The sequence below is a fragment of the Notamacropus eugenii genome, chromosome 2 (genome assembly GCF_028372415.1).
Source record: "Notamacropus eugenii isolate mMacEug1 chromosome 2, mMacEug1.pri_v2, whole genome shotgun sequence".
Classification (NCBI taxonomy): domain Eukaryota; kingdom Metazoa; phylum Chordata; class Mammalia; order Diprotodontia; family Macropodidae; genus Notamacropus; species Notamacropus eugenii.
In genome coordinates, this window is record NC_092873.1 from 379598440 (window position 1) to 379626200 (window position 27761).

The 27761-nt window shown below is 35.7% G+C and overlaps 1 protein-coding gene across 4 annotated transcripts in view; it reads right to left on the reverse strand.

Annotated features, from left to right (window-relative positions):
- ASH1L (ASH1 like histone lysine methyltransferase) overlaps window positions 1–27761 on the reverse strand; it is a 249432-nt gene that overhangs the window by 101516 nt on the left and 120155 nt on the right. For all 4 annotated transcript variants that reach the window (XM_072637784.1, XM_072637785.1, XM_072637783.1 and 1 more), the window contains exons 4-6: window positions 13534–13635; window positions 7426–8167; window positions 2450–2629 (exon numbers count right to left, since the gene is read on the reverse strand). In XM_072637784.1, coding sequence (XP_072493885.1) covers window positions 2450–2629; window positions 7426–8167; window positions 13534–13635 — 1024 coding nt within the window. The remainder of the gene's footprint in view (window positions 1–2449; window positions 2630–7425; window positions 8168–13533; window positions 13636–27761) is intronic.

Sequence of the window (27761 nt, forward strand, 5' to 3'; positions counted from 1 at the left end):
CAAAAATGAAAAGATCCTTTTTTTTCATTTTTCTAAAAAAAAAATTTAGTTTTCAATATTCACTTTTATAAAATTTTGAGTTCCAAATTTTTTTCTCCCTCAAGACAGCAAGCAATCTGACTTGGGCTATACATGCACAATCATGTTAAACATATTTCCACATTAGTCATGTCATGACAGAAGAATCAGAACAAAAGGGAAAAACCACAAGAAAGAAAAAAACAAAAAAAGTGAAAATAGTATGCTCTGATCTGCCTTCAGACGCCATAGGTCTTTTTCTGGATGTGGAAAGCATTTTCCATCATGAGTTTTTGGGAACTTGGCTGACACTACTGAAGGAGAAAGCAGCTGGGTTAGGAAAGGACTCATATAGAAGGTGGTGATTCTGAAAAAAAACTAGGGATTCTAAGATCAAAGATGAGAAGAAAGTACATTCAAGACATGAACAGGAATAGCCTGCACAAAGGCAAGGAAATGGGAGATGAAGTGTATTACATGAAGTATAACAAGAAGGACAGTTTAGTAGGATCATAGAATTCATGGAAAGAGTAGCTGGAGCTAGTGTGAATGACTTTAAATGCCAAAGCGGAGTTTGTATTTGACCTCAGAGATAATAAGTAGCCATTGGAGTTTATTAAGCGGGGGAGTGATCTGATCATACTTGAGCTTTAGGAAAATCATTCTGGCATCTATGTGGAAAAGATATGGATAGGAACTTAGTCTGCTCTTCAAGATCTCTGAGAAGTAGGAATTCTGGTCTGAAATCTCCCTTGGTGTTTCACTCTCCTTGGATTATCAGTGCAACCAGGTGTGAAACACATGGAGTGCAGGTAGAGAATGTGGTTCAAATGTAATGTGGTTCCCAAAATGTAATTGGGAAACATTTAATAAAATAAAGACACAAAAAAAGATGTTAATAAGTGATTTTCTAAGCTAGTATGTGGTGACAGGGATCCTTATGGTTTAGTGGCCCCCACTTCTGTTTCAGTTTGACACTGAATTCAACTCAACTATGAGCTTAATTATGAGGATGAACTTCCAAGACACTCCTTCTGCAACTTCTGAGAAGCAGGATGATCTAGAGTAACAATCTTCAGTAGATCATGCTGGCACTCACTATCAATGTCAAACCTTTGGTAAGGGACAAAGAAAACAAGTGAGGTAGTTTTCCACATTCTTCCTGTTAGTGCCTCTCCATCTTTCACATGGAAATGTAGTATCTGGAAAAGAATCTACATTAATTGTCAACATCAAAGAGATTTTCCCTCTACACATCCACATTTTCTCTAAATAGAGAACTTCAGGGGTTATTACCTAATTTGTTTGGACCTGAAAATGGTCCTAATTAATTACCTTGCAGAATATCTTCTGGTGAAGATTCTCACAGAAATAACATTTTACTCAGTTAGAAAGGTTGACTTTCAGAAAGCTTATTAAAACCCCTTCTTTCTCTAAATGTGACAGTGTTTTGGCTCTATGAGAGCAATCGAATCAACTAGATTAGACTTTACAACTTTAACATAGAAAACATCTGAAAATAATTTCAGAAAACACAACCAAAAAATTCCCAGAAACTAATCAGTCCACAAAAGGGTTGTACTAGTTTGTGAGCCCCCAAGCACATACATAGACAGTAAAGTAATGATACAAGGATTCTTTACGAAAAACTTGAAAGTTCCTACTACTCCTGTTATGTAGAAAGAATTCTATTACTACTAAAATTAAGTTTTAACACAGTTTCAGAGTCAAAGAAGTTACTTTTCAATAGCAGTTACATCTTTAAATAGATGTAACTATATACATTTTATTTAGATAAAATACTTTTATTTAGATAAAAATAGAGGGCATTTTGACCCCAGTTAGAGGTTTATTTTGCACTATTCCACTCTTTACTACCAAGTAAGAAAATTCCAGAAGTTAAGACAACTTAAAAAAATACATGCCACCAAAGGATTCTCTTTCCTCTCTCCCAACCAGAACCTCCTCCCGCTCCAAAAATAACTTGGTAAATTCCCATTTTCTAGGCTTAGAAAAACCAAACCAAACTAGCCTTTTCTGATCAAAGCATACGAAGTCATAAATCAATTAAAAATTCTGATATTATATAGTGTGGAAAGTAGTAACAATGAAATATTTCTCTTTTTATTTCACACTCCAAACAGCAATTGACAATAGCATCATTTTTTATATGGAAAGAATTGCCCAACTACATAAATGTTATTAGATTGTAATCTAAGAACTTTGGGAAAGGAAATATGTTTAAACCTCTATTCAGTGTCATGGAAGTACAATGGATATTTAATACCTACCTATGAAAAGACAGCAGCTCAGTGTGGACAGAAGTAATCAATCACCAAGAATTTAAGATCTTACCATGTTCCAGGCAATAATAAGATTTCATAAGGAAATTAAGACAGTGAGTAGAATATTGATAAGTGCTATTACTTACTCTGTAGTTTTGTATACATCAGAATAGAGCCCTGCTTTCTGATATTTCTTCTTTGGGGGGCGAGGAGCTTTCTTTTCCCGTGGAATAAGAGAAGGCAGAGGCTGCAGGGTATTCTCAGGTTCAGGTGGTTTTGGTGGGGCTTCTGGAGGACTAGGAGATTCAATAGTTGTCTCAGGAAAGCTGGGAATTTAAGTTTAAACAATCTCTTAATAAGAAACTATTCTCTATTAAAGTAAGATATGTATTTTTTAAAAATTCCATCCATTTGCATTCAAATTCAACTGTTACATTTTTTCTGTAGTAACAGTTTGGGTCCAAGAGTCCATTTGATTGATATATAACTCCAACTCTAAGCCTTTTTGTTTATTTAATCTCGTAGCAAACTTCTAATCTGTCTTTCCACCCAAGACCATCTTAAATCTAAACTTTTTTTTTCCTGGAAAGACTTCCCTGACTAAGAAGAAACAAGAAATGAAAAAGAGAATTTTTTTACAACCCTTTAAACATCACATCTTTGATGAGTATAGTTTAGTATGACTAATGCAACTTTCATGGATCATACATATTAATTAGTTTGAGGGAGGAAAAGGTGATATCCTTCTTTGGTTACAAATAGGTTTCTAAGAACACTGAATTACTACCCATCATTCCTAGTCAACATTTCTTGGGCTATATTTTTTGGCTGATCTTGGAATTTCCACTAGTTTGAAATTTTTTAAAAGAATTTTCTAGATATGGACTATTGCTGAGTGGCATTTATTGAATGGCCTGTGAGGTAACTTGCACTTACGGAGGTGGGGATATGGATGAGGAAAGAAAAGAATAGTAGTGGTGTAACAATTGTTATTAAAGAAATTGACCTAGCTGGTTTTGTGGAGGTAATGCCTCCTGGCCCTGCTATTCTCAAATAATCAATGGTATGGGAGTAACAGTTTATCAGGTAGCAAAGAGGAGTAGTGATCAATAACAGAAATGTTACATAGGGCCATTTTCTGGTGAATAGTCTCACTGTTTGCTGAAACCTAAGTTCCAAAAAGATGTAGCTCTACTAATCTTCATTACAGGCTAAAAACTGGGGTAATTATTAATTTTTCTTTCCTTGGTTCCTAGTTTATAAAAGAATGTTAACATAGACTTAGCACTCAGGACTTTTGTGAATAATAATAAATGAAAATAAAGCAGCATGCCATCACAAAGAACAATTTCAATGATTATGATAATAATAATAATAGCAATTTAAGGTAGGAACTGCTGCCAACAAGATAGCTATAGAAGAAATATATTTTTGTATAAAAGTCACCTTTCTAACCCCAAGGTTTGTTTTATGCTCTATGAAAAGGGACTAACAAGTGAATGATTCATGAAAGAGGCAGCAGATGTTATTTGGGGACAGATAAGGTTAATCTTTGAAGTTGATAAATGGTGTTTCTGGGAGTAGTTCTGACATTTTCCCAATAATGGTATGAAGAAAAATGATGGATATAAGGGAAAAGACAGCTAAGAATTAAAACCAAATTCAGTGACATCTTGGAAGATGATCCAAAAGTGCATCTAACTAGTCATTCAATGTGACATGGAAACTCAGTCCATGATTGCAGAATTCGAAAGTTTTCTGAAAACTGGGAGAGAGAATAGGCACTTAACACCATAGGAGAGTAGTAAAACTGACAGCAACATGTAAAAAGAAAACTGTTTTCAAGGCCTTACTTAAGACAATGCAGGAAAAGAAGAATTGTGGGACAATTTCAAAAACTAACACCCAGTGGCTGGCTTTCAGACTTGTTTTGATCTGTTCTTCTGTTTCAAACTAAACATATTAAACATGGAAATAATCCTATTTCCCCCAAAACTGCACCTCACCTCTCAACTCTCTTATCTCCATTAGTAACATTACAAATTTTCTGTTCTCTAAAAGACCTCATGTGGTTATTTGTAGGTAGGAAGTAATAAATATTTGCTGGTCATCATCTATATCGACTCCAACCTGAGAATTACCCTTTACCATATACCTGGCAAGTGATTATCCACCATTTATCTAAAAACTTTCCATAAGAAGGAACCTCTAGTGGCAACACACTAAACTTACGAGTAGTAGCGACTGTTAAAAAGTTTTTCCCTTCATCAAGCATAGTACTTTTACAACTTCTACCCACTAATTCTAGTTCTGCCCTCTAGGGGTAAGCAGAATGTGTCTGTTTCCTCTACTGTTTGATAGCTTTTGAAATATTTCAACAAAACTACCACAGGTCCCTGCCAGATTATTTCTTCTCTAGGCTAAATATTCCCAGTTCTTTCAAAGTGATTCTTGTGAGGCTTGATCTTAAGGCTGCTAACTATCCTGTTCTCGTCCTCTGAATGTCCTCCAGTTATCCATGCCCTTCTTAAAATGTGACTGATGCCCAAAATGAACAGTACTGAAAAAGACATCTGGCCAGGGGAGAGTGCAATAAGCTTCTCACTTCCTAGTCCTAAAACAACACCAAAAATCTCTCAATGCAATCTACAATTGAATTCGCTTTTTGGGTTGCCATCACATTGCTGACTCCTACTGGAACTGCAGTCCACTAAAGCCCCTGGAACTTTTTCAGATGAACAGCTGTCTAGTCACCTAATTCAGGCCTTCATTATTTAATGCCTCCTGAATTCTAGACTTTCCTTTCTTTCTAATTTATATCATGGATGACTGCCAGACTAATTTCCCTTAAATACTGCTTTTATAATGTCATTTTTCTGGTAGAGAACTTACAATGGCTCCCTACTGTCTACTGCACCAAGTCTAAATTCCTTCACTTGTCTTTCAAGGCTGTCTATAATCTTATCCTCAAGCTATATATCCAACTTATTTCCTGCTTATCTCCAACAAGAACCTTACCTACGTGATCTTGGGCAAATCACAAAAACTCCTTGAGCCTCAGTTTCTTTACCTGTAAAATGAAGGGGTTAAACCAGATAGGCTCTGAGGTCTCTTCCAGCTCTAGCCTCCAGTTGCCTGCTCCTGCTACCCTCCCTCAGTGTAAGATTTTATGTTTGTTTCTTACAGGGAATACTTTCATAAAATTTAAGGGTTAGGAGGGACTTTAGAGAGCACCTACAGCTGAAACAGAATTCTCTCTACAAATCTTGAAGACCTCTGGTGAAGGGGAACTCATTTGCTAACTAATGATGTAGCTAATCCTATTTTGTGATAGTTCTTATTCTAAGTTTTATCTTAAATGAAGATGAGATCCAGCACACTGAAATGTCTACACACTTCTTCAAGTTTTATCCTTTGTGTACAAGCAAAACAAGTCCACTCTATCTTCCATATTGTGTTTGTCCTTCAGAGAAATGATGACATGACTTGCACTTGACTTTGTTTTTGGTGAGGGAGGGCTGTGCAGGTCACCAGCCTCACTTCTCCTCCAGAGCCATCTGAATCCAGTGACCAGATATTCATCAGGATGACTCGAGCTGATCCAGGATGCACTGGGAGACCTTGGGACTTTTAGGCTAAGGTCTTTGCAGGTACTCACTTAGGCTGGGGGAAGGCCCCTCTCAAATATCTGAAAGTGGTTATCATGATATTACTACTGTTTTCACACTAGGTTGAGTACACAGAGTCCCTTCAATAAAAGTCACTCTCCTATCTGCTTCTCAAACTCAGTATGTCCAAAAGGAGCCTCATTTTCTCTCCATAAAACTCCTTCTCTTCCAAACTTGCTTACTTTTGCTGTAGGCACTAACATCTTCTTAATTACCTAGGTTCAAACATCCCCAAATTATATTTCATTCTTACTTCCACTCAACTTCCACATCAAGTCAATTGTCAAATATTGTCAATTTTCCCTCCACATCTCTTATATACATTTCCCATCTATTCATTCACATCACCACCATTTTAGTTCAGTCCCTCTTCATATCTTGCCTCAAGTATTGCAATAATCACTTTAATCATTTCCTTGCCTCCAACCTCTGGAGAAGGGATAGAGGTGCAGTCAGTGAAAGAATAGTTGAATTATTACAGCTGACAGAAAGACCTCTTATTTTCTTCTATAACCTTCAGCAAAATGTCCTTTTTCTGAATGTATGCCTTCCTAATGATGCACTAGCTGGTGTATTTGAAAAACAATTTGGACAATTCTTTTTATTCATGATCCTTCAGTTGAAATCTATAACCAACCAGAAAATATAAAATTGTAGAGTCTGTGGAGTACACTTAGAATACACAAGTCTGAGATTCAATCTAGATTTACTCACTTTAGGACTAGAAAAGTATCTACAAGTTCCTAAAGGAGGATACAGCTTAACCCTAGCGTAGAAATTATCAATTTGCTTCACTTTTCTCCAGACTCCCTTTTTCTACTCTGCTTTAAGCACTGACAATCAAGGTTGACCCCTCAAAGATAGGGCATCTGTCAAAATAATGTAATATATTTTTATTTTGGAGAGTGAGGGGTGGGAGCAGGAGAGGGGAAGGAAAAAGGGAATAAGTGGATTTTATGGCATTAGTGACTATATAGTCTATAGATCCTGAGACCCAAGAGCATGGCAAGGGATATTAATTAACCTACTAAGTAAATAAATATACCACACTGGGCTTTTAAAAGCTAAAAAGCAATGCGATTCTACTTAAAACAAGGTATAAGCACAATGAGGAAAAAAAAGCAATGTGGTATAGTGGAAAGAGTAGTGGAGAAGAAGTCAGAAGATTTGGATTCTAGCCCCAAGCCTACTATCAACTAGCTATATGACTTCAAATACATTTTCTTTCTCTGACCTTCCATAAGGGATAGTTGGACTAAATGTTCTTTAAAGTCTCTTTAGTCTTAAAATTTTATGATTCTATAAAAAGTAACAAATACCAAATGAAATATACAATATAGAAGAATAACTTACACAACTCAAAGTAAAGCTGAAGGTCAAGAAATTACCTGGATAACTGCACTGTGCAGATAAAGTAAAATAGAAGTTTCTCCCCTTCAAAACAAACAGATTACCTTTTATTATTTTCCTGTTCTTCCTCTGGAAGTATCTTCTGTCTTTTTCTTGCCTCTTCTTCCAGAAGCCAACTTTTCCTTTTCCATCCTTTCCTAAGCTCTGGGTTCAGGTTCACACTCTGAACAACAGCTTCAATGACATCTGTAACTGTATCAGGACCAAGATGCAGTGCTCCACCTTCTTCCCCTTCATCTAATTCTGGCCTGGCAAACTGGGCAGCCTGGAATGCCTGCATTGATACTACAGCCTGGAGGGGATATTTCCGAGGTCGGCCTGGTCTGCGCTTCACGAAATTATTACCTGTCCTTGCCTGTCTTTGAAGCTTTTTGGCTTTTAAAATTTTATTGACATGGTCCAGGTTTTTCTTGGTGGCCAAGATTTTGTCATAATTGCACATTTTCCGGGCTTGGCGTTGCATGGCTTCTACCACACTCCTCTTGAGATGATGGGGGGAACAGCTGCTTGGCAACCTCTCAGAGAGGAGTGAGATGGTAGCGTTACTGCAGGAGTCACTAGGTGATGTGGGGACTAGAAGGCTGTCTGATTTCCCCAGACTTCGTTCCCTGCTGTGGGTATGGCCTGGGCTTGAGGAAGGTGGGATGGAGACTGTGGCAATGACAGCATCAATATTTTTCTCTAAGGTCCCTTGGCTTTCATGTTGTGCCATTCGCTGTAGCAGACTATCCACAGAGTCATCCACAGGTGTTCCTAATCGTGTACCTCGGGTAGGGATTCCAATCACTGAAAGAGATAAGGAATAACACACAGGCAAAAACAAAAACAGCCAATTATTTTAAAATGGTATGGTGGGAAAAAGAGATAACACAGTTATATTATTCCTTAATAATGAAATCAAAAAAATTGATCCCATGTATTTACCTATCACAAACTGTCAACTTTCCCTGAATCAGATAAATGTTCAGAGGTAACAATATAAACAAAATTACTAGTCTGAATTTCTCTAGTACTGATGTCTGAGGAGTGATATCACAGTGATATGTGAATTATGAAAACAAATCCAATTTTTATTCAGTAGAGTAAGAAAGAAGTATATTCTAGTTTACTGATCCAGATACTCAGGTGCAGAGGCTAAATGACTCTACCACTATCACACATGAAATAAAAGTAAAAAAATGAAAATGAAGAGCTGAAGATTCTTAAATGACAACCCAGAATTCTGTCCATCAGAATTTGTCAGAGGTGAAGTAAAATTAGTAATGAAGAAAGGATAACTGGAGGACAAGAGAAATTATGAAATTTCTTTTCCTGGATGATTAAGATTAGGAAAAATAACTATCTTTCTAGCCTTGTTTAGAGGTAGTACATATTTGAATAAGGAAGAAAACTTTAGTGACCTCTGGAAGGCCTAGTTAGTTCAATGACTAAATTACCTAGTGATCTTTTCTTTTCAGGGATCATTCAACTATTTTTCAAACTAATTACTTCAGGTCCAACTCTATCTCTTTGTACAACCACCATGCCAAAGCTCTGTGCTCTTGTTCTTCACCTACTTTTTCAACTATTTGGTTATTCTTTCACTGGCTGTTAACATTCTCTGTTCTCCAGAGACACGGTTAAATTTATTTCTTGAACTATTATCTTGCTTTCTCTGAGAAAATGAAAAGAATAAGTAAAAACACAGAAATTGGTATTTCCCAAATCTTCATGTCTAGCACAGAGCTCCTCTTTCTTCTCAAGATCTGTAACAGCATGTTAAAAAGGAACTTAATTTTCCCCAGTTCTTTCCCCAGAATTATTATCCATTTCTACCACTCTGTATGTCTACACCATTATTTCCTACTTTTCTAGAAATGCATGTAACCTTGGAGTTATTTTTAACTTCCTTTTCTATTGCCCTCCACATGCAATCAGGTATAGATCCTGTTTATCCTTCCTCTGTAATCTCTCATGCATTATCCCTTCTCCATGTCCATAGCTACCAACCCAAATCTGAACTTTAATAATTTCTCATCCATATTAATAATCTCGTTAGTCTCCACATCTTTAGTCTCTTCCTATTTAAGTCAAATCCCAAACAAACATGCCAAAATAAACATCCTTAAATAACATTTTAAAAAAATCACATCATCTTCTGCTCAAGATATAAAAGGAGTCTAACACATGAAAGTTAAACTCTGTCTGAGGCCTTCCATCAAGTGTTCCCCAGACCTCTCCAAACTAATCTAATCAATTAAAAAAGCTAGCATTTATATAGTACTTTAAGATTTGCATGGAGCTTTATAATTTATCTCATTTGATCTTCACAACCCTATGAGGCAGGTACAATTATAATTCCCATTTTACAGATAAGGAAATTGAGGCTAAGAGAGGTTAAGTGACTTGCTTAACGTCACACAGTCAATAGGTGTGTGAAGGAGCATTTAAACTCAGGTCTTTCTGACTCCGAGCCCAACATGCTATCCATCTAGCTGCTCAATTATCTAGTTGTCCTCCACTTAGGATGCCCATCATTTCTTCCAAAACTCAAAGTGCACATCTTCTGGGAAACAGGTTCTGACAAATTATTCCTATATTCTATTTAGTATTTAAGTATTCAATTTATATTACACTACTTTCACCAACTGACATTTTTATCCACTGAACACATCATTTCGACTCAACTGTAATTTCTTCAATAGTACAGACTGTGAATTCTATTTGCAATTCCTTATCATAAGACCTGGGGTTCAGTGCTCCAGAGGCCAGTGGGAACTTAGTCATTGCTTTTTAATTAGCTAACATGAGGACCTTATGCTAAATTAGAGTAACTACATTTGCCAACTATGTGAGTAGAGATTCCATGAAATCCCACTGTGGAGATGTAGACTTCTGACAAAGACAAGTTGACATGAATTTGGGCACCAACTTTAGACTCTCTTGGGTCAAATTACATCTTTTAGAGATAAAAAATGAGCATATACGAAGAGATATTCCTAAAATCTACAAATGCAAGCAAGTGACTTCTGACAACAATCAACTTTTTAATGAAGAATTCAGAATTTCCATTTCTTCTCTCTTCCTATTACCAAATCCTAGAGGCTTGACAAAAACCTAAATGCCTTTGAAAAGAATTAATATCTTAACAAATAAGAGGTATCTTGTTTGGCTTGCTAGACTCGTTTACTGTTTAACAATAGGGAAAATCAGCAGGATCTTTTTTGATGTCCAATGTAATTTCAAGGACAAATAACTGATCATGAACCATATCCCAGTCCTTAAGGTATAGTCAAAGGAAATGGAACATCTTTGGGATTTGCCATCTGTTTAGTAAACTGAGATATGTAAACAGCTGTACTACCACATAATAATTTAGCTCTGTAACACATTTTTTTTTTTTTGGACAAGATGTCTGATAGACTGCCCTTGAACTTGTGCCCTACTTTTGAAACTGCACTGATAACTGCAGCCATTGTCTTGCATACCAAGAGCCTGTAGTAATAAAGCAGTTTTTTATGACAGAGTATTTTGATAACATAGTCCATCCACAAAGGCAACAGTAGGCAAACTGCTAAGTGCTCCCCAATTGGATCTATCTGAGCTGTTTTCCCAAATTCATTTTGTTGTCTTTATAAGATTTCCAAGCTCCCTAGTAACAGATAATGAAAATTATTTTCTCTAGATTTTTAAATGAACATGAGAATGTTAAGTAAGCAGGGTAACTTGTTGAAGAGAGGTCCTGATTATCAAAGAAAAGAATGGGTTTTCAATTGTACTATATTCACTGCAATACATTTTCTTGATGTCTCAATTTCTTATCTGTAAAATGGGAGTTATGATCCTTGCTATCCACCACAAAGGGAGGTTCTAAGTATAAATGAGATATATGAATGTATTTTAAAATGAGCTCCTTCAAGGGAGGGCTTTCTTGAAAGCCATGGTATAATAATAACAGCTAATATTTATATAACAGTTTTAAACGGTTTGCAAAGCTTTAAGCATATTCCCATTGAATCCTTGCAACAACCCTATGAAGTATGTGTTACTATTATTTCCATTTTTATAAATGAGGAAACTGAGGTAGACAAAGGAATCAGCTCGGGGTCACACAGTTAATAAGTTTCTGAGAGATGATATTAACTCATGTCTTTCTGACTCCAAGTCTAGCACTTTATCCACTACACCAATTAGGCTTCTATAATAATCAATGTGAAACTACATTAAATAACTGGCAGTAATAATCACAGTGGAGAAAGAATGTCTTTGCAAGGATGAGAATTACATTCTTTTCCCTTCCAATATTCAATAGGCAGTCTTATTTGGTAAAGCACCTCTGCTGAGATTAGAAATGGGAATATTTAGTACAGCATATCAACTGAGATTACAGATTGAGGCACAGACACCAAGTAAAAAGCAGATAAATCAATGATTCAATTCCATTTCTGACAAATAGTTTTGCTGGTCACTCGCATGATGATATACAACTATGTTGCCAATTCAAGAAGTTTGACTGCTTTTCTATGTACTGAAAAACACATAGCTTTATCATCAAGTCAATGCTTCTTACAGATTATCAAATTACAACCAAAATACATCAACACCCAGAATCAGACAGATGAAAGTAAGAATGTTCAACCAGCATTTCAAGTGTTAAAAAATATTAATAGAGGATGAGATAGCTGAAATTTGGAATTTTGGCTAATGTTACCTCCAGTCACTACTTACAAGGTCTTGTGATAAAGAGCTTTGTGGATTTTTACTTTTTTGATGCACTGCAGTGACAATGTTTTATTCTAATAGATCTCTCTTTTAACAACACCTCATCTGTGTTGTGGAATACTGTGAAGAATAACTCTTCCAGGTATCCACCAAAGGATTCGTTTAGTTTTGCTGAGGCTAAAAATCCCAAAGTACTGAAAAAGCAAAGTACTATGGGACACATAAGACTCAGCAGCTGAGCTTGTCTATACCTCCGACATATTGTACTGGTGAAGTTTCAGATGTAATAGGAACATAAACTGATGATCCGATGCATATATTAGATACTATTTAGCAAAAGCAAATAGCACCAATGCAGAAGTTAGGTAACTGATTACAAAGCAGAGATGGACATGTGAGAATGAGAAGAGCAGACATTCATGAACCCATATGGGACTGAAATAGGAACAAACTCTGAGAGGAGCACAGAAAAGTAGAAAAGAAAAAAGTCAAATCAAGAGAGCCAAGTCCACAACAGTGACAGGCTCTAAAAGAGACATAATCCAAAATAAAAAAGGAAAACAGACATGCTGTGGCAAAATGCCTGACTGGACAAGCCATCAAGATAGGAAGTAGCTACATAATTATACTATCCAAATAATCTTGTTACACTTTATATAATCTAAGACACGTCTTTTCAAGGGTTGTAGCTATTCACAGTCTGGATGATTTTTATGAATGTTCATGTAAAGATTCCTGCATTTGCAAGATTCCTATATACTTATATCCTGAATACAGATTTTGGGAGATTACAGTAGTTACGGGACTGTTATCACAATGAAATCAAAATTACTTTAAAAAAACCAAAACACATTACAACTAGTCACTTCTTGTCAATAACTTACTAAATCAAAAAAGAATCCTAATTTTTAGTAACAATGTGAGTTTTTCATAGAACTCTAACACTTCATGCAGTAGCTTTATATACTATTTAATAAATCTGTAGTACTGAGCTCTTCATTTTTCTAAATCTCTCTTGCTGTCATTTGAAACTAATTTTCCTACTTAATCGCCAGTAGGAGTAAATAGTATTATACTATCCTTTACTGAAAAACTGCGTTATGCTTAAATGTAAATATTAAGTCTCTCTGCAGAAGTTTTTTCTTTTTGATCACAGGCTATATATTTTTAAACCTCCATTTTTGCTGCTTGCCTACTTTCTAATCTATTTACTTTGGATGTTTTTCTCTGGACTCAATCCAAATCTCTAAACCCTTTTAAAGTCACAGTATTCCTAATTATACTTAATCAAGGATGGAAGGAAAGGATTGCTCTTTGGTTTCTACATATATTTCCATACTCTTGCATCTGTCATTCACTCAAGTTAGGCATTGACAGAAATGAATAAATGATGTCAATACCACTGAGATAAGAAGTCACCATAAAAGTCTGAGAAAATAAGTATTACTTGCCTGTTGAAGAAGTGCTCTCTGATGAAGACCTCTTTCGGGTAGGGCTGCAGTTTGTGCTCTCTGAGGGCCGTTGGGAGGGCTTGTCTAGGGCTGGCTGGGAGCCTAGAGACCAGAAAAGAAAGATCATAAGGGAGTTTATATTTACTTAAATATAAAAGACAATGGCAATGCAATGTCTTGCAGAAGAATGATTTAGAATGGTTAACACCCTTTAGTTGTTGCTATTTCCCTTCATTTTAAAAGCATTACTTGGGAACAGCCATAAATATAGCAGGTAGAGAAGAATAATAACACCGGATTTTACTAGCAGAATAACAGTTACTGTCAGTAGCAATCTTTACTGGCAACTAACTGCCTTAAGTAAACAGAGGGAAAGATGTTTCTGGGAAATAGAATGCATAGAACTATGATGGCTTAGCTTCTTAGAATTACTAAAATGGATAAACAAATGAAATAGCTTCATTTATAAGATGACCAGTCGTAATCTCAAAGATGTTAGCTCCTCCAATGGTTCATGCTAACCCCATGTAGGTAAAATTTAAAATTAAAGTGGAGATGGAATAATGTGATGTGGGAGAAGCAGGTTCAAATTTAACATACTTGACTCAAGTTCTATACCAGGAATTACCAAGTTCTTAGCTCATGCAAGGGGATCCTGTACCCATGAACATTTTCACCTTCTGCATGTTTTCAACCTTTATATTCTGGAAGCAATTTACAATTAACTTAATATATATTACTAGAACTTATGATTTTCATCAACATAGACTATGTCTTAGTTCTGAGGCAGGCAGAGATTAAGTGGCTTTTTCAGGGATGAATAGTCAGTATCAGAGAGGAATCTATACACGGGTCTTTTTGTCTTGTCCTATGCACTCATCACTATGCCATGCTACCTCTACATTATGCCAATAGTATTCTTTAAATGAATCTCTCTTTAAAAAGTATACTCAGAGACTGTTACATATACAGAAAAGACTAAGAAGGCAAAGAAAGATTCCCTCAAACAAAAGAGATTTGAGTACTGCTATGCTTAAATCACAGCAGTGATCTAATCTAACCCAAACCAGAAAAGCTCCACCAGAACAAACTCAACAAGTGGTTAGTCTCTTCTTGAAGTAAGAACTCTAATGTGGGAGAACCCATGATGTGCTGATGCAGCTCACCCCACTTTTGAACAATTCTAATTGTTAAGAAAATTTTCAAGACATCAAGTCTAAATGTCATCTGTCTGCTCTTCTACCTAAATGCCCCATAACATATAATCTGTCTCTTATTTAAGAGAAAAGTTTTTCAGAAACATTCATTTTCCAGGGAAAAAAAATTCTGATTTTTTTTCTGTAATTAAAAAATCAGCTGGGAAATCAAGGTGAATACATCATAAGTCATCGTATACTCTATTAAATCTACTTAATAATAGCTTACAAAATAGCAGCACTCTGAAAAATTTCACTGATTTAAGTTTAATAAACAGAATAAAACCTCCTATAATAAAATTCACCCTAAACTCAAAAAACAAACTACAAACCAGTACTATGGAAAACAAATTGTGAGACACTGAAACTGTCAGGTATAATCTCTTAACTGTAGCTATTCCCTCAAGAATTCCTTAAACAACAACTTGATGAGAAATAAGAGATAAAAACAATTATATTCCCAGTGTTTTTCTCTGAGAAGTTAGTAGATCATGAACTATGATTTAACTCAAACCAGGGGTTGTACTGTTAGTAGGCAAAGTGGGGCATGATTCATGTAGGACAGGAGGCTGAATGTTTCCTTCAATTCAAAGTACCTAAGAGAAACTTTTTTGGGAGGGAGGGTGGGGAACACAAGAAGATAGGAGAGAGAGGAAGGGAAAGAAGCATTTATTATGTGCTTACTATGTTCCAGGCACTGTGCTACACAATTCACAAATATTAACTCTTTGATCCTCACAACAACCCTGTGAGGTAGGTACTATTACCTCTATTTTAAAAGTTCAAGAAAATGAAGCAGACAGGGGTTAAGTGACTTACTGAGACTCCCAGAGCTAGTAAGTATCTGAGACTGGATTAAAATCAGATCTTCCAGACTCCCCAAGTCCAGCATTCTGTTCATTGTGCCACCTATCTGTCTCAGATTCAGGAAACTGATGTTACTTCTTCTTACAAAAACATAGCGATACTAGCAGATCAATTCAAGAACCAAAATCGTGTTCTGTTCAGTCCTGGATATACTATTATAACAAAAAGGGGACATTTTAAAAAGCTGAAACAAATATACCTGGAATGTTTTTATTATCAGATAAGATTTTTTTGTTCAGTATTTTATTTTCCCCTAATTACATGTAAAAACAATTTTTAACATTCGTTTTTAAAACTTGAGTTTCAAATTATTTCCCTTCCTCCCTCTTCATCCCCCTCATTGAGAAGACAAACAATTTGATATAGGTTAAATATGTACAGTCATGCAAATATATTTCCATATTTGTCATGTTGTGAAAGAAAACACAGACAAAAAAAGAAAACCTCAAGGAAAATAAAGAAAGTAGAAAAAGTGTGTTTCAATCTGTATTCAGACACCATCAGTTCTTTCTCTGAGGATTTATAGCAGTTTTCATCAGGTAAGATTTTTGCTGAAGAACTAAATACCACAATGCTTATAGACAACAATCTGAGATTAGAGGTATTCCCACTTCATCCATCATAGCTAAAATTAAAACCTAGAAGTTAATGAAGCTAGAATTTTATGTGTTTACGGAAAAAAAATTATTTATGGGACAGATACACATATGCAAGGCCAGCCCATATACATAAGCAAATAAACAATAAAATCTTGAGGTAACCTCTTGGTTCATGCCATCATAATTAGTGACGTACAGCTAATTATAAAAGACAGAAATGAATGACCTGGGGAAGACCAGCTTAAAGAAAATTTCATTTAAGACTTTCCTTACAACCAGTCAATCAACCAACAAAGATTTGTTGAATACCTATTATTTACCCAGTACTGTGCTGGTTTAAAATATGGTCCCCATCCTCAAGAAACTTCCTTAGGTCTTGTAGCTACTACATTTCAGGTGGCATTAGTGCCACTCACTCTTGAGCTTCATCTTCAGTTCCTCGACTACCTGGGAATCATTTCCTAAATTCCTATAAATACTTTAGGCATCTTCACACTAGCCTAAATCAAGGCTTCAACTGTATCTTTGATCATCAGGATATCCTAAAAATCACCGTGCCTCACCTCAGGGTAAGAAGGTATAGTCTAGAATGGGAAACTTGTGGCCTTCTAGGTCCTTGGGTAAGGCCTTTTGACTGAGTTCAAGTTTTACATAGCAAATTCTTTTATCAAGGTCATTTGTTCTGGGAAGTTTGGATTCAGTCCACACTTGAGGATGTAGGAGAACTACATGTGACCCCGAGGCTGGAGGTTCCCCCACCCCTGATATAGTCTCTTTCTTCAAAGTTCCTTTTTTTGGTGGTAATGTGGAGCTTCTGAATAGGCAGTGGGAGTTAGAATGGGGGAGGGGACAGGGAAGAAGGAAAACACAGATTCTTGGAGGTTGTTATTTAGCTGTATTATACAGTGGCTCCCCAAAATTGAAACAATTAAGAAAGACATGTCTTAGCTCACTTCATTTCTGAACCCTTTATCATTTCTTGAAAGCAACAGAAGCCAACAGTCTACTCTTGGTGCTTAGTAAGTGACTGGGGAAAAAAAATTTTTAATTTCAGAAGGGTCTCTTTTTCTTCTTTTAAAAGGTTTGTTCCAATCCTCACAAATCTGGACATTGGTGAACAATACTTACAACATTCTGTATTTAAAGAAAATCAAACTGTGCCTCTTAGTCACAGATCTCCAAGGCTTGACAAATACCAATTCTAAGCTCCTAGCACAGCTCTAAGACGACAAGGGGGCTTCATAAATATTATTTGATGATGAAAATCAAACAAAGAGATACTTCTCTAAACTTAAAACTAGCAAGTGAAGTGATTAGTGTAAAACTGGAAACACAATGAGCAAGCTGTTCAAGAACAAAGTACTTTAATGCATTTTTACCTTAGTTGGCAAATGCTGAAAAGTAACGAAATCTGGGAAACCAGACAAGTTTGATTAAATCTAGAAATCTAGTCCTGTTAACACTGCCAAAAACATATAACTGTTTTTCAAGTTTCACCATGGAGGTAGGTGACCAAAGATGGTAGATGTGGAAGATATTTCTAGACAGGACAAGGTATGTCCATTCCAATATTGGTCAAAATCAAATTCTATGTACGTACATCAGAAAGAAACATAAGATGTACTGTAGGTACTGAATTAAATTTATATTGAATATATATTTTGTTGGTAATACTATGATTAATGTCAAGTTTAGACATTTTTGGACTGCGTTGGAACATAGCAAGGCTGGCTTTATGTGCTGAAAAATCAACAACTGCTTATCATACCACCAAATTAAATAAGTGTCAATTCAAGGTTGGGTAGGTACTCAGTGATAAAACAAACCAGGCAACTGGTCTCTAAGGATTGAGATGCCAACTTGAAAAGTCAGCTCATTTGTCCCCTCATCAATATCAACTTCAGTTCCTAAATGCAAAAATGAATAAAAAGAAAAGAATACAAAGTATTACAAGGTAGGTACCTGAAATGTTAGGCTCTTCCTCATCACCTGAAAGGCCAGTAAGTTCTCATTGGGAATCTTCCAACGCTGCATCTTTGCCACAGGTTCTCCATAATGAGGGTTATATCCTGAGTTAGAGCAATAAGGTCAGATATACCCAGGAGCTGGGATGCCAGGAAAATTTTTGGCCTTCTTTCTGTTCAGCTCCTTAGCAAAGAGTCATGTAGATTTCTATGTCAAAAGATAAAGCTGTACTCTGACAGGCTCCTCTAGTGTCTTGTTTCCTCAAGAAAGTAGGTGCTTTGCTGCTTGTTATCTTGATCACTAATAAGGGAATGTACTAACAAATGTTGATCCATATCTGCCTGGATATACGCATAAGCTGGAGATACTGCTGTTCTGAGTAACTATTGTTCACTGCTCAAAAGGAAGGAAAATTTCCCAATCCAAAAAAGATATAGCTGAAAAATCCAAACATTTCCTCCAAAAATATTCACAGGGCATAAGTACAATTCAAAATCACACAGTGGTCCTTAATTAACTACTTATTTTAAAGTAGTAAAGGATAGGATTATGGCCTGTCCTCAGATATAAATGTAGGATATAGGTGGGGATTCTCCAATTAATAATAATGTAAACATACCAGGAACAGACTCATTCCAAGTTCCTGAGACAAACTGAATTCAACTCAGTAAAGAAACACAAAAGGTAATACCCAAGTAAAATGAGATTTTATCAAAAAGTGAAATGATTAGTATTTTACTTGGATAATACAGTCAAAAACGAAAGGTCATCAATAAAAGGAAAGTCAACAGCCACTAAGGAGAAAGGCTGACGATAGATAAGAAGATAGCTGTCAAAAAGTCAAGAAGGACTCTACGAATAACTGAAAAACTAGGGGAAAGTAAAGGAACCTAGGTGGTAGATTTGATTCAAGTTAGAAAATAAGGAGGGCCCTTTTTATTAAAACCATAAGTCGAAATGTGTATATAGAAAAGCTGATGAAATAAGCTAAAATAGGGGGAAATCGTCAGAAATATTTATCTTAAATACAGGTAGACACCAAAAAATAAGTCTTGAAGATGACTGATTTGGTTTGAGAAATCCTTACTACACTAGGAACCTGAAACACAGCATCTGTGTCCCAGATAATATAACTGAAAGAAAAACACTGTTACTAGCATAAATGAAGAGAATTCCCAACTGATAACTGTTCAACATTATAACAGACAGTACCACAAAGAAAAAATTATGAATAAAAACCTAACCTACTCACATTATCCTGAGGAATCTGGGGGAGAAAATGACTTAATTTTCTTTGGACCAAATACTCAAAACAGAAAACAACTGCTGGATGGATAAAAAGTCTTTTAAAACCGTCTTTAATATGATTTTTTTCCCCACACTTTTGTAACTTTAGTAACATGATTCAGTTAAAATGTATTAAGAATTTAGCATCAAAGCCTAACCCAAAGAGAGAATAGCTTAAACATATAATCTTCTATTTATAATATTGCAAATATTCTTTAGGGAAGTGTAGGAAAAAAGGTCCACATGGTTCATTAGGAAGAATACTACAAAGTGAAATATATACAGAATATGTAAATATATTGTTTAAAAACAAAGAGCCCTTCTTCTTTAAATGGACTCAGCTTCAATTGGTTCATATTATTAAGATTTATAAAACTTCTCTTAAGAAAGGAACACTAAGCCTTCATTAGTTTTTATATTTTTCCATGCATGTAAATTCAAAAGACATCTTGGAATACACAAAGAATGAATTTGTCTTGATATTTTGAAGATTGTGGGGGTTGGCGATAGACCTGTGATTGCATTGCTATAAAGAATTCTCAGTGAGAAAACTCCCCCTACATGAGAGCAGATCAGTACCTATTCAGCAACTTACAGTCTTGGTGAAGAAGCTATTTGCCCTGGGTCACAAAACGAGAATATTTTAAGTCCTGGGAGGCAGGAATTGAACCCATATTTTCCTGATTGTGAATCCAGTTCTTTATCTACTATGGCATGATGCCTTACAACACAATTATGATGATTAAAAAAAAACAACAACAAATGTAAATGGTCACTCTCTTTAGAAATTTCTATTCTGGATTGTAAATTGTTTCAACTCTGGAAAACAATTTAAAATTATGTGAAAAAATAGCATTTATATAGTGCTTTCAGGTTTAACAAAGGGATTTATATCTCATTTTAACTTCAAAACCATGGGAAGTAGGTGATCTCATTACCTCCATCTTACAGATGAGGAAATGAAACAGAAAGAGGTTAAGTGACTTGCTGTGTTCACACAGTTAGTGTCCAAGGCAAGATTCAAAGCCATATCCTTTGACTCAGAGATTCTATTCCTCGACATAAAATGACAGAAAGAAAGGTCCACATATATAACAAAATATTCAAAGCACAACTTTTGTGGAAGTGAACAGCTGAAAACAAAGTAGTGTCCATCAATTAAGGGAGTAGCTAAACAACTTATAGCACGAGAATACAATGTAATATTACTGGACCATAAGAAATGACAATTACAAGGAATTCAAAGAAACATGAGAAAACTAAAATGAAAATAATGCAATGAAGTAAGTAGAACCAAGAAAGCAGTATGACTACAATGTAGTGTACAATGACAACAATGTAAAAGGAAAAAATAAAAAAATGAAAGCTCAACACTAGGTAATTATAATGACCAAGCTTGGCTCCGGACAAGAAGTGAAAAAAATGTACTTCTTTCTTTTCACTGCAAGAGGTAAGGTACCATTAAGTACAAATGTTGTATTGCTGAAATGGTTTTTGGGTTTGTTTGGGTTTTGTTTTTTTTGGTACAAGGGAAGTCATAAGGAAAGGGAAAGTTTCAGAAATGAAGATGATATAAAGCAAAAGACAGCAATAAAATGTTCTGCTTGTTTTAAAGAAAACTTTTACCATGATTCTTGTTTCTAGGTTTTAGTTTTGGAACCCTTGCTAATTTCACAGCTGTATGTGAACCTGCAAGTTTCTTGTGAATGAGTTGAATGCTGGGATACAAGCAAATTCCATAATAAAAACAGCTCTTTCTAATTGTAGGAAAGATACTTATTGAAAGTGATACATTTCATCTGACTCATCACTTATATGCACTACAAGACAGAATGATTCAGAGTTTTTGGCTGGTGGTTTTTATACTGTCTCTGCTCTTTCTTTAATTAGGTTCTTTCGCATAAAGCTCAAGTAGGGCCATTCACTATATAATGGAATTCCTTTGGAAATTTCCAGAACTGCACTCATCACCAGAATCAATTTTCTACTACTCTTCTAGGTACATATAAACATAACCCATGACTACAATTTTTGTGTGTCTTATGCAGTCCTAGAAGATAAGGTACTCTTTATCAGTTCAGATTGTTCAATTACTTTTCTGCAGCATAAAAACAGAGAAAAGGAATACATTTTTCTTCAGCAATACCACTATGTTTTTCCAGTGAACAAACTCTCTTCACATAAAACTTGAAAATTCAATCCTAATTTCATTTCTGACAGATAAAAAATTACGTTCAGCACTAAATGCACAAAACAATATTTTATGAAAGAAACTAGCTGCAGTCAATAACTCAGTCTTTGCTTATTCTAGTATTAGTAGAAATGGGTTCTTATTTCTTATTTCAACAGATCATTTAAAAACCTGGTTTGCAAGGTTTTTATTTGCTACCAGAAGTTGATATTGTTGTAAAGAAGAGATGAACACCTTACAATGCTGGTCAGAAATTCATTTCCACCGTATTGGATATGCGGTAATGATAACGACAGTGGCAATAATGATGATAATAGCTGGGATTTATATGGCACTTTAAGGTTTGCCAAGTGCTTTATATAAGTTTATGAAACAGAAATAACTTAAATAACATAGACACTCTAGTTGCTCATTACGCTTGGATAAAATTAGACAGTTTCATATGACTTTTGTGTTATGAATTCATTTGAAGGATTTGGATTTTTGTTGTTGGCATGAAATTTTAAAAAACACCACCACTCCATATAATATTAACATTCAAGTGATTTCATCCACAGAGGTGTCCAAAGTGGGTAATACTGCCCCCCCGGGAGGCACTGGAACGACCTGGGGGGTGAGGTGGTAGCAGCTTCAGGTGCAACTTGGTGGGGGGGAGAGGGGGGGTCACTGAATAAAAATAAAGGGGCAGTGGAAGTATAAGAAGAGAAAATAAGAAAATTTTGAAAAATCATTCATACATGTTTCATTTGTCGTGTAACAGAATTAAAATCATAGTGATTACATTATTTTCCAAATAAACACACAAAATGCAAGTTATAACCAATCAGTGGTCAAGTTCGCCAATAGGTCTTAATTAACAAGTGCGTGTGGCAGGTGAGAGTGCCATATATTGTCAAGAAGTCTGGCATGCACTGGCAGGAATATGTGTGTGTAATGACTTGTTTACAATAAAATACTGTGTGGTTACATGATGCAACACTGCATCATCAAAATTCCAATGTAGGAAAAAACCCACAAATTTACAATAAATTATTAAATGTAAGATATTTCATTTTAAAAAATTTTTATTTTTTGAAATGACGCAAATTTCAAAAAAAAAAACTGTTAAAGGATTAAAGAAAATAGATTTCCCAGGGAGAGGGGACATACTGAGTTAAACCTTTTTTTTTAAAAGAGGATGGTAGGCCAAATAAGTTTGGGAACCTCTACTCTAGAGCCTTCATTTCATACCAAAAATGCCCAAAAGATAGGCATCCTGTTTTCCAATCTGTAAAATGGGAAGCCGGAGACATCTAAATTAAACAGAATTGCTCCAGGCTACTAGAAAGAGCTACTGAAACCTTGTTTTGTGCTCACTCATTCTTGCTACCACCAGAATATGCACAAAATTTGCCAAACCTTACTATGATATTCTATTTAGGACAAATCCATTTGTTCCCAATAAAATTGCAAATGAACTTTTTCTGCCTTTATTTGTAATTGCTGATAAAATACGGTTCACATAAATTCATACATTTTGACATGATATACCTATAATTACACTAATGAGCAGCCAGTGAGTCAATCAATAATTTACTAAGTGTCATAATAACGTGTCAGACCCTATGCTGAACGCTGGGGATACAAAAAAAGACAACAAGGAACCTTCATGGAGCTCATATTCTAATGGGAAAGACATCATGTAAACTTATATATATGTATATAGAAGATATGCACAGGCTGAATAGCCAGTAATAATAAGTAACTATAACAACATGAAGGAAATAGAAAGAGACAGAATAATTCAGTTGATTCTTGATCACAGATGCCCAGGGTTGCTTTTCCAAACCTTTTCTCTCTTCAAGGTTGCTTGAAAACCTCCCATGAAATGGAACCCATCATCTCTTTAGACATCCCATTCTACTTTTGATCAGCTCTTACTGACAGGAGGTTTTTCTTAATATTTAACTGACTTCTTTGCAGTTTCTACCACCCTCTAGAGCCAAACAGAACAAGTCTAATCCCTCCTCTTCAAGACAGACTTTCATATACTTGAAGACCACTATCATGTCCCCTCTTAGTCTCCTGTTCTTCAGACTAATCCAAGGGTGGAGAACCTGTGGCCTTGAGTGTGGCCTTTTAAATGACTTCAAGTTTTAGGGGAATTTGTTCTGTGAAGTTTGGGTTCAGTCAGAGGGCCATACTTGAGGACCAGGGTCACATGTGGTCTCAAAGATGCAGGTTTTCCACCTCTGGGCTGATCATTTCAGTTACTACGACTGATCTTTATTTGTCATGATTTCAAGAACCTTCACCACTCTGGTCGGCTTCCTCTGGACATTATACAGCTTATCAACACTACTTGTTAAACCACAGTGTTCAGAATAGAACATAATTCTACAGATGAGATCTGACAAAAGCAAAGTACAGACTATCACTTCCCTGGTCCCAAAAGCTATATGCCTTTTAATGCAGTCCATGACTACATTAGCTTTTTTTGGTTGCTCAGTCACAATACTCACATATTTAGATTGCAGTGCTCTAAAACACCCATATCTTCAAAAGTACTATCTAAGTATGTCTTCTCTATCTTATACTTTTGAACTTTTATTTGTATCTAAGTGCAATATTTTACATTTTATTCCTATGGATTTCATCTTATTAGATTCATCCCAATGTTCTAGCTTGTCAAGAACTTTTTGGATTCTGGCTGTGTTAGCCACCGCTAGTATTTCTCCCAACTTTGTGTCATGAGCAAATCTGATGACTACATCTGTATCTTTACCCAAGTCCCTAATAAAAAGCATTCAAACAAATAGGGCCCAACAAAAATCCCCAGAGTACTTCAATTTAGACCTCTTGCCACTAACCCATTAACAGCTAGTCTTTGAGTACAATTTATCTCTTCATATTCTCCACAAAAACAGTGTAAGATACTTTATCAAGAGCTTTGCTAAATATGGGTAAATTATGTCCACAGCATTTTAGTAATCTAAAAGCTTAGTAATTTGTCAAAAAAGGAAATGAGGTTAATCTAGAATGCCCTGCTCTCAATGAAGACACACTGTATTTCCCTATCTAGATGTTTACCAGTCATCTCTTTAATTATCTATTCTACAATTTTCTCAAGAATTTAAGTCAAATGGAGAATGCTATATTTTGAAGTTTGTTCTCTTATCTTTTTTGAAATTGGGATAACATTTGCCCTTTCTCTTTTGTCACCTCTCCTGTTTTCTATAATCTTTCAAATATCAGTGAGAAGGAAAGACAAGCACAGCCTGTAAGTGACTAGCAGCTCCTTCCCTCCTCTCTTCCCTTCCCCTCCCTTCCCCTCCTGTCCTCTCCTCTGGTGTTCTAAAGAGGGGAAGGTAAACTCCATAGCCAAAAGCTGCCTTTTTTTGTTTGGGTTTACTGGCTACATATGAAGCTCATAGACTGGACAAGTCCCCACCCACCTAGCACAGAGTGGATGTAATAACTTAAATAGTAATTGTTTCTCTTTTACCCAGGAACTCTGAGGGTCTTTCCCTCCAGTTTGATTTTTTTTTTTTTAAATTAAAGGGGGCCATCCCTTCAGTAACTGAAAGAAGTCTATTCATTGAATGGGTGTATCTCACTCTAAGTGAGGATGTGATAAGACCTCAACCTGAAAGGGCCACATTGCATCCTGGACCATCTCCAGGTGTCCTGATGAATATCAGGCCACTGGATCCAGATGGCTCAGGAGAAGAAAGTGAAGTTGGTGACTTTGCACAGCCCTTCCTCACTCAAATCAAAGTCAACTGCAAGTCATGTCATCATCTTGATGTCATGGTCCTCTTCGAGAACAAAGACATATATCACACAACGACAATGGCACAAAAGCACATCTGCCAGTTCTTTCTGAGACAACAATATGGGATATCAGGGCCAGATAATTTGAATTCATAAAAAGCAGCTTAGTTCTCTCTTAATATCTTTCTACTTATCTTAAGCATCAACTGCCACTTCATATATTTAATCACTTACCAAAGCCCTTCATTTTCATCTCCACATCTTGCTCACAAATTACACAGCCACCACCTTAGTTCAGGTGCCTTCATTTAACTCTCACCTGGACTTCTAAGTGATCTCCCTGCATCACCTCTGTCTCTACCCAGTTACCAAAGTTATTTTCCTAAAGTTCAGTTCTAACCATGTACCTCCCCTATGCAATAAACATCAGTGTCTCCTATTGCCTCTGAAAACTCCTTGGTTTTGAGTTTCTATCCACTGATGACCTGACAACAATTTATCTTTCTAGTCTTGTTTTTGTCTATCTCCCCTTCCTGCACTCTATGGCCCAAATAAATTGCTTTTCTTGATCTTTCTCACATGACACATATAACTAACTCCTAGTGCCTGGAATATGCTCCTTCCTCTCTCAATTGCAGAATCGCTTACTTTCTCAGATATTCAGCTCAAGCTCTACCTTTTACAGCAGGGACTTTTAACCTGAGGTCTGTAAACTTGGTCTTTAAAGTTTTTTGAAAATTATTTTAATGGATTTAATGAGTTTAAAATTAATATTCTGAGAAGAAGTCCATAGGCTCTGACAGACTGCCAAAAGGGTCCATGATACAAAACAGGTTAAGAAACCTGGTCTACAGAAAGACTTTCTTGACCACTTCCTCAATATGCCCCCCACATACCTAATGCTAACTGCTAATGCTTTCCATCTCAAAACTATGATGCATTTATTTTTCACACATTTATATATGTGTATGTATGGGTTCTTCTAAAAGAAAGTAAGCTCCTTGAGAGAAGGGACTTTTATTTTAATATCTATGCTGCCTAGCACAATGCCTGGCAAATGCTAGATATATAAGTTGAGGAGTCATGAGTAGAGTGATGACTAATAAGATGAAATCTTATCAGTATGTTCTAGTGTTCTGACATCTCAAGACTATTTTTGAATCCTGATTCTGTTTATCCAATATATTAAGTATTCCTCCAAACTTTGTGTCATCTGCGAGTCTGATAAGTATTTATGCTTTTATTCATTCAAGTCATGCAAAAAAAAAAAAATCTGCCAGCTGTTCTGATATTTAAAAGACAAAAGACTGTCTTTTCCTGCCCCAAGAAGCTTACATTCTAATAGAGAGACAACACATTGACTGGAGGGGGTGCTATAGGGCAAGTGAATTACGTATTCTTTGCAAAATCCAAGGCAATATTTACTTGATTATAGTTCCCAGAGCGAGAGGTAAAAGAACTGAAGGAAGGAAAGGAGAACATATGTATGGTGCATGGCAGAAAGAGTGACTGTTCAATCAGCTAAATGTAGTGAGCTCTCACCAAACAACATGACCCCAAAATATTACCACTAATAATTACAATAATGGGTCCTGACAATGATAAGGAAACATAATTTTATATGTTAGAACGTGGTTTTTCTTTTCATTATATTATTTCTCAAATATAACACAAGATTACTTTTTCTTTTCCACTAGAATAGCTCTTATTTTCTAAGTATAATGAAAAATATGAAAGCAAGAAATACCAATAGGATATTCACTGATTTGTTTCTTGGCTCTGAGAAGCATGTTCTAGAGCTTCTATTTATTTAGGAAATGCTTTCTTCCTCTTTTATCCCAAATAATTAACTTCTACCCATTTCCTTGAAGAAACTTCCCAATCATTACAAATACATTCTTCATAAAAATTTCTGCTTCAATTTTATGAAGAATAAAATTATAGTTAAACAAACTTCTGGAGTTTTTCAAAGTGAAAGTATATTCACCCTCAGAAACAAAGAGAACAGTAACAGAAGCTCATTGTAAACATTTAAAAGCTACAGATATGTTTAACTCAATACATCAGATTTCTGAATGACCACAATCTTGGTTGAAGAAGACCTCTCAGTAGAGTTAAGGACAATAGAATGGAATACTGCTTATGCTCTCAGACATGGTCTTACTTACATTTTTGTATTATTGTTTCAGGGGAAGATTCAAGGGGAAGGACAAGGAGATGTATTACTAGCAAGTGACTGGTATAAAAAAACAAAAGATATCAATAAATTGGTAAAAACTAGATTACTGGCATAAAAGTTAAAATACTGTGATTGATTAAAATTTCCATACTTATGATCCATCTCTAGAAGGTTGTACCTAAATGGAATAA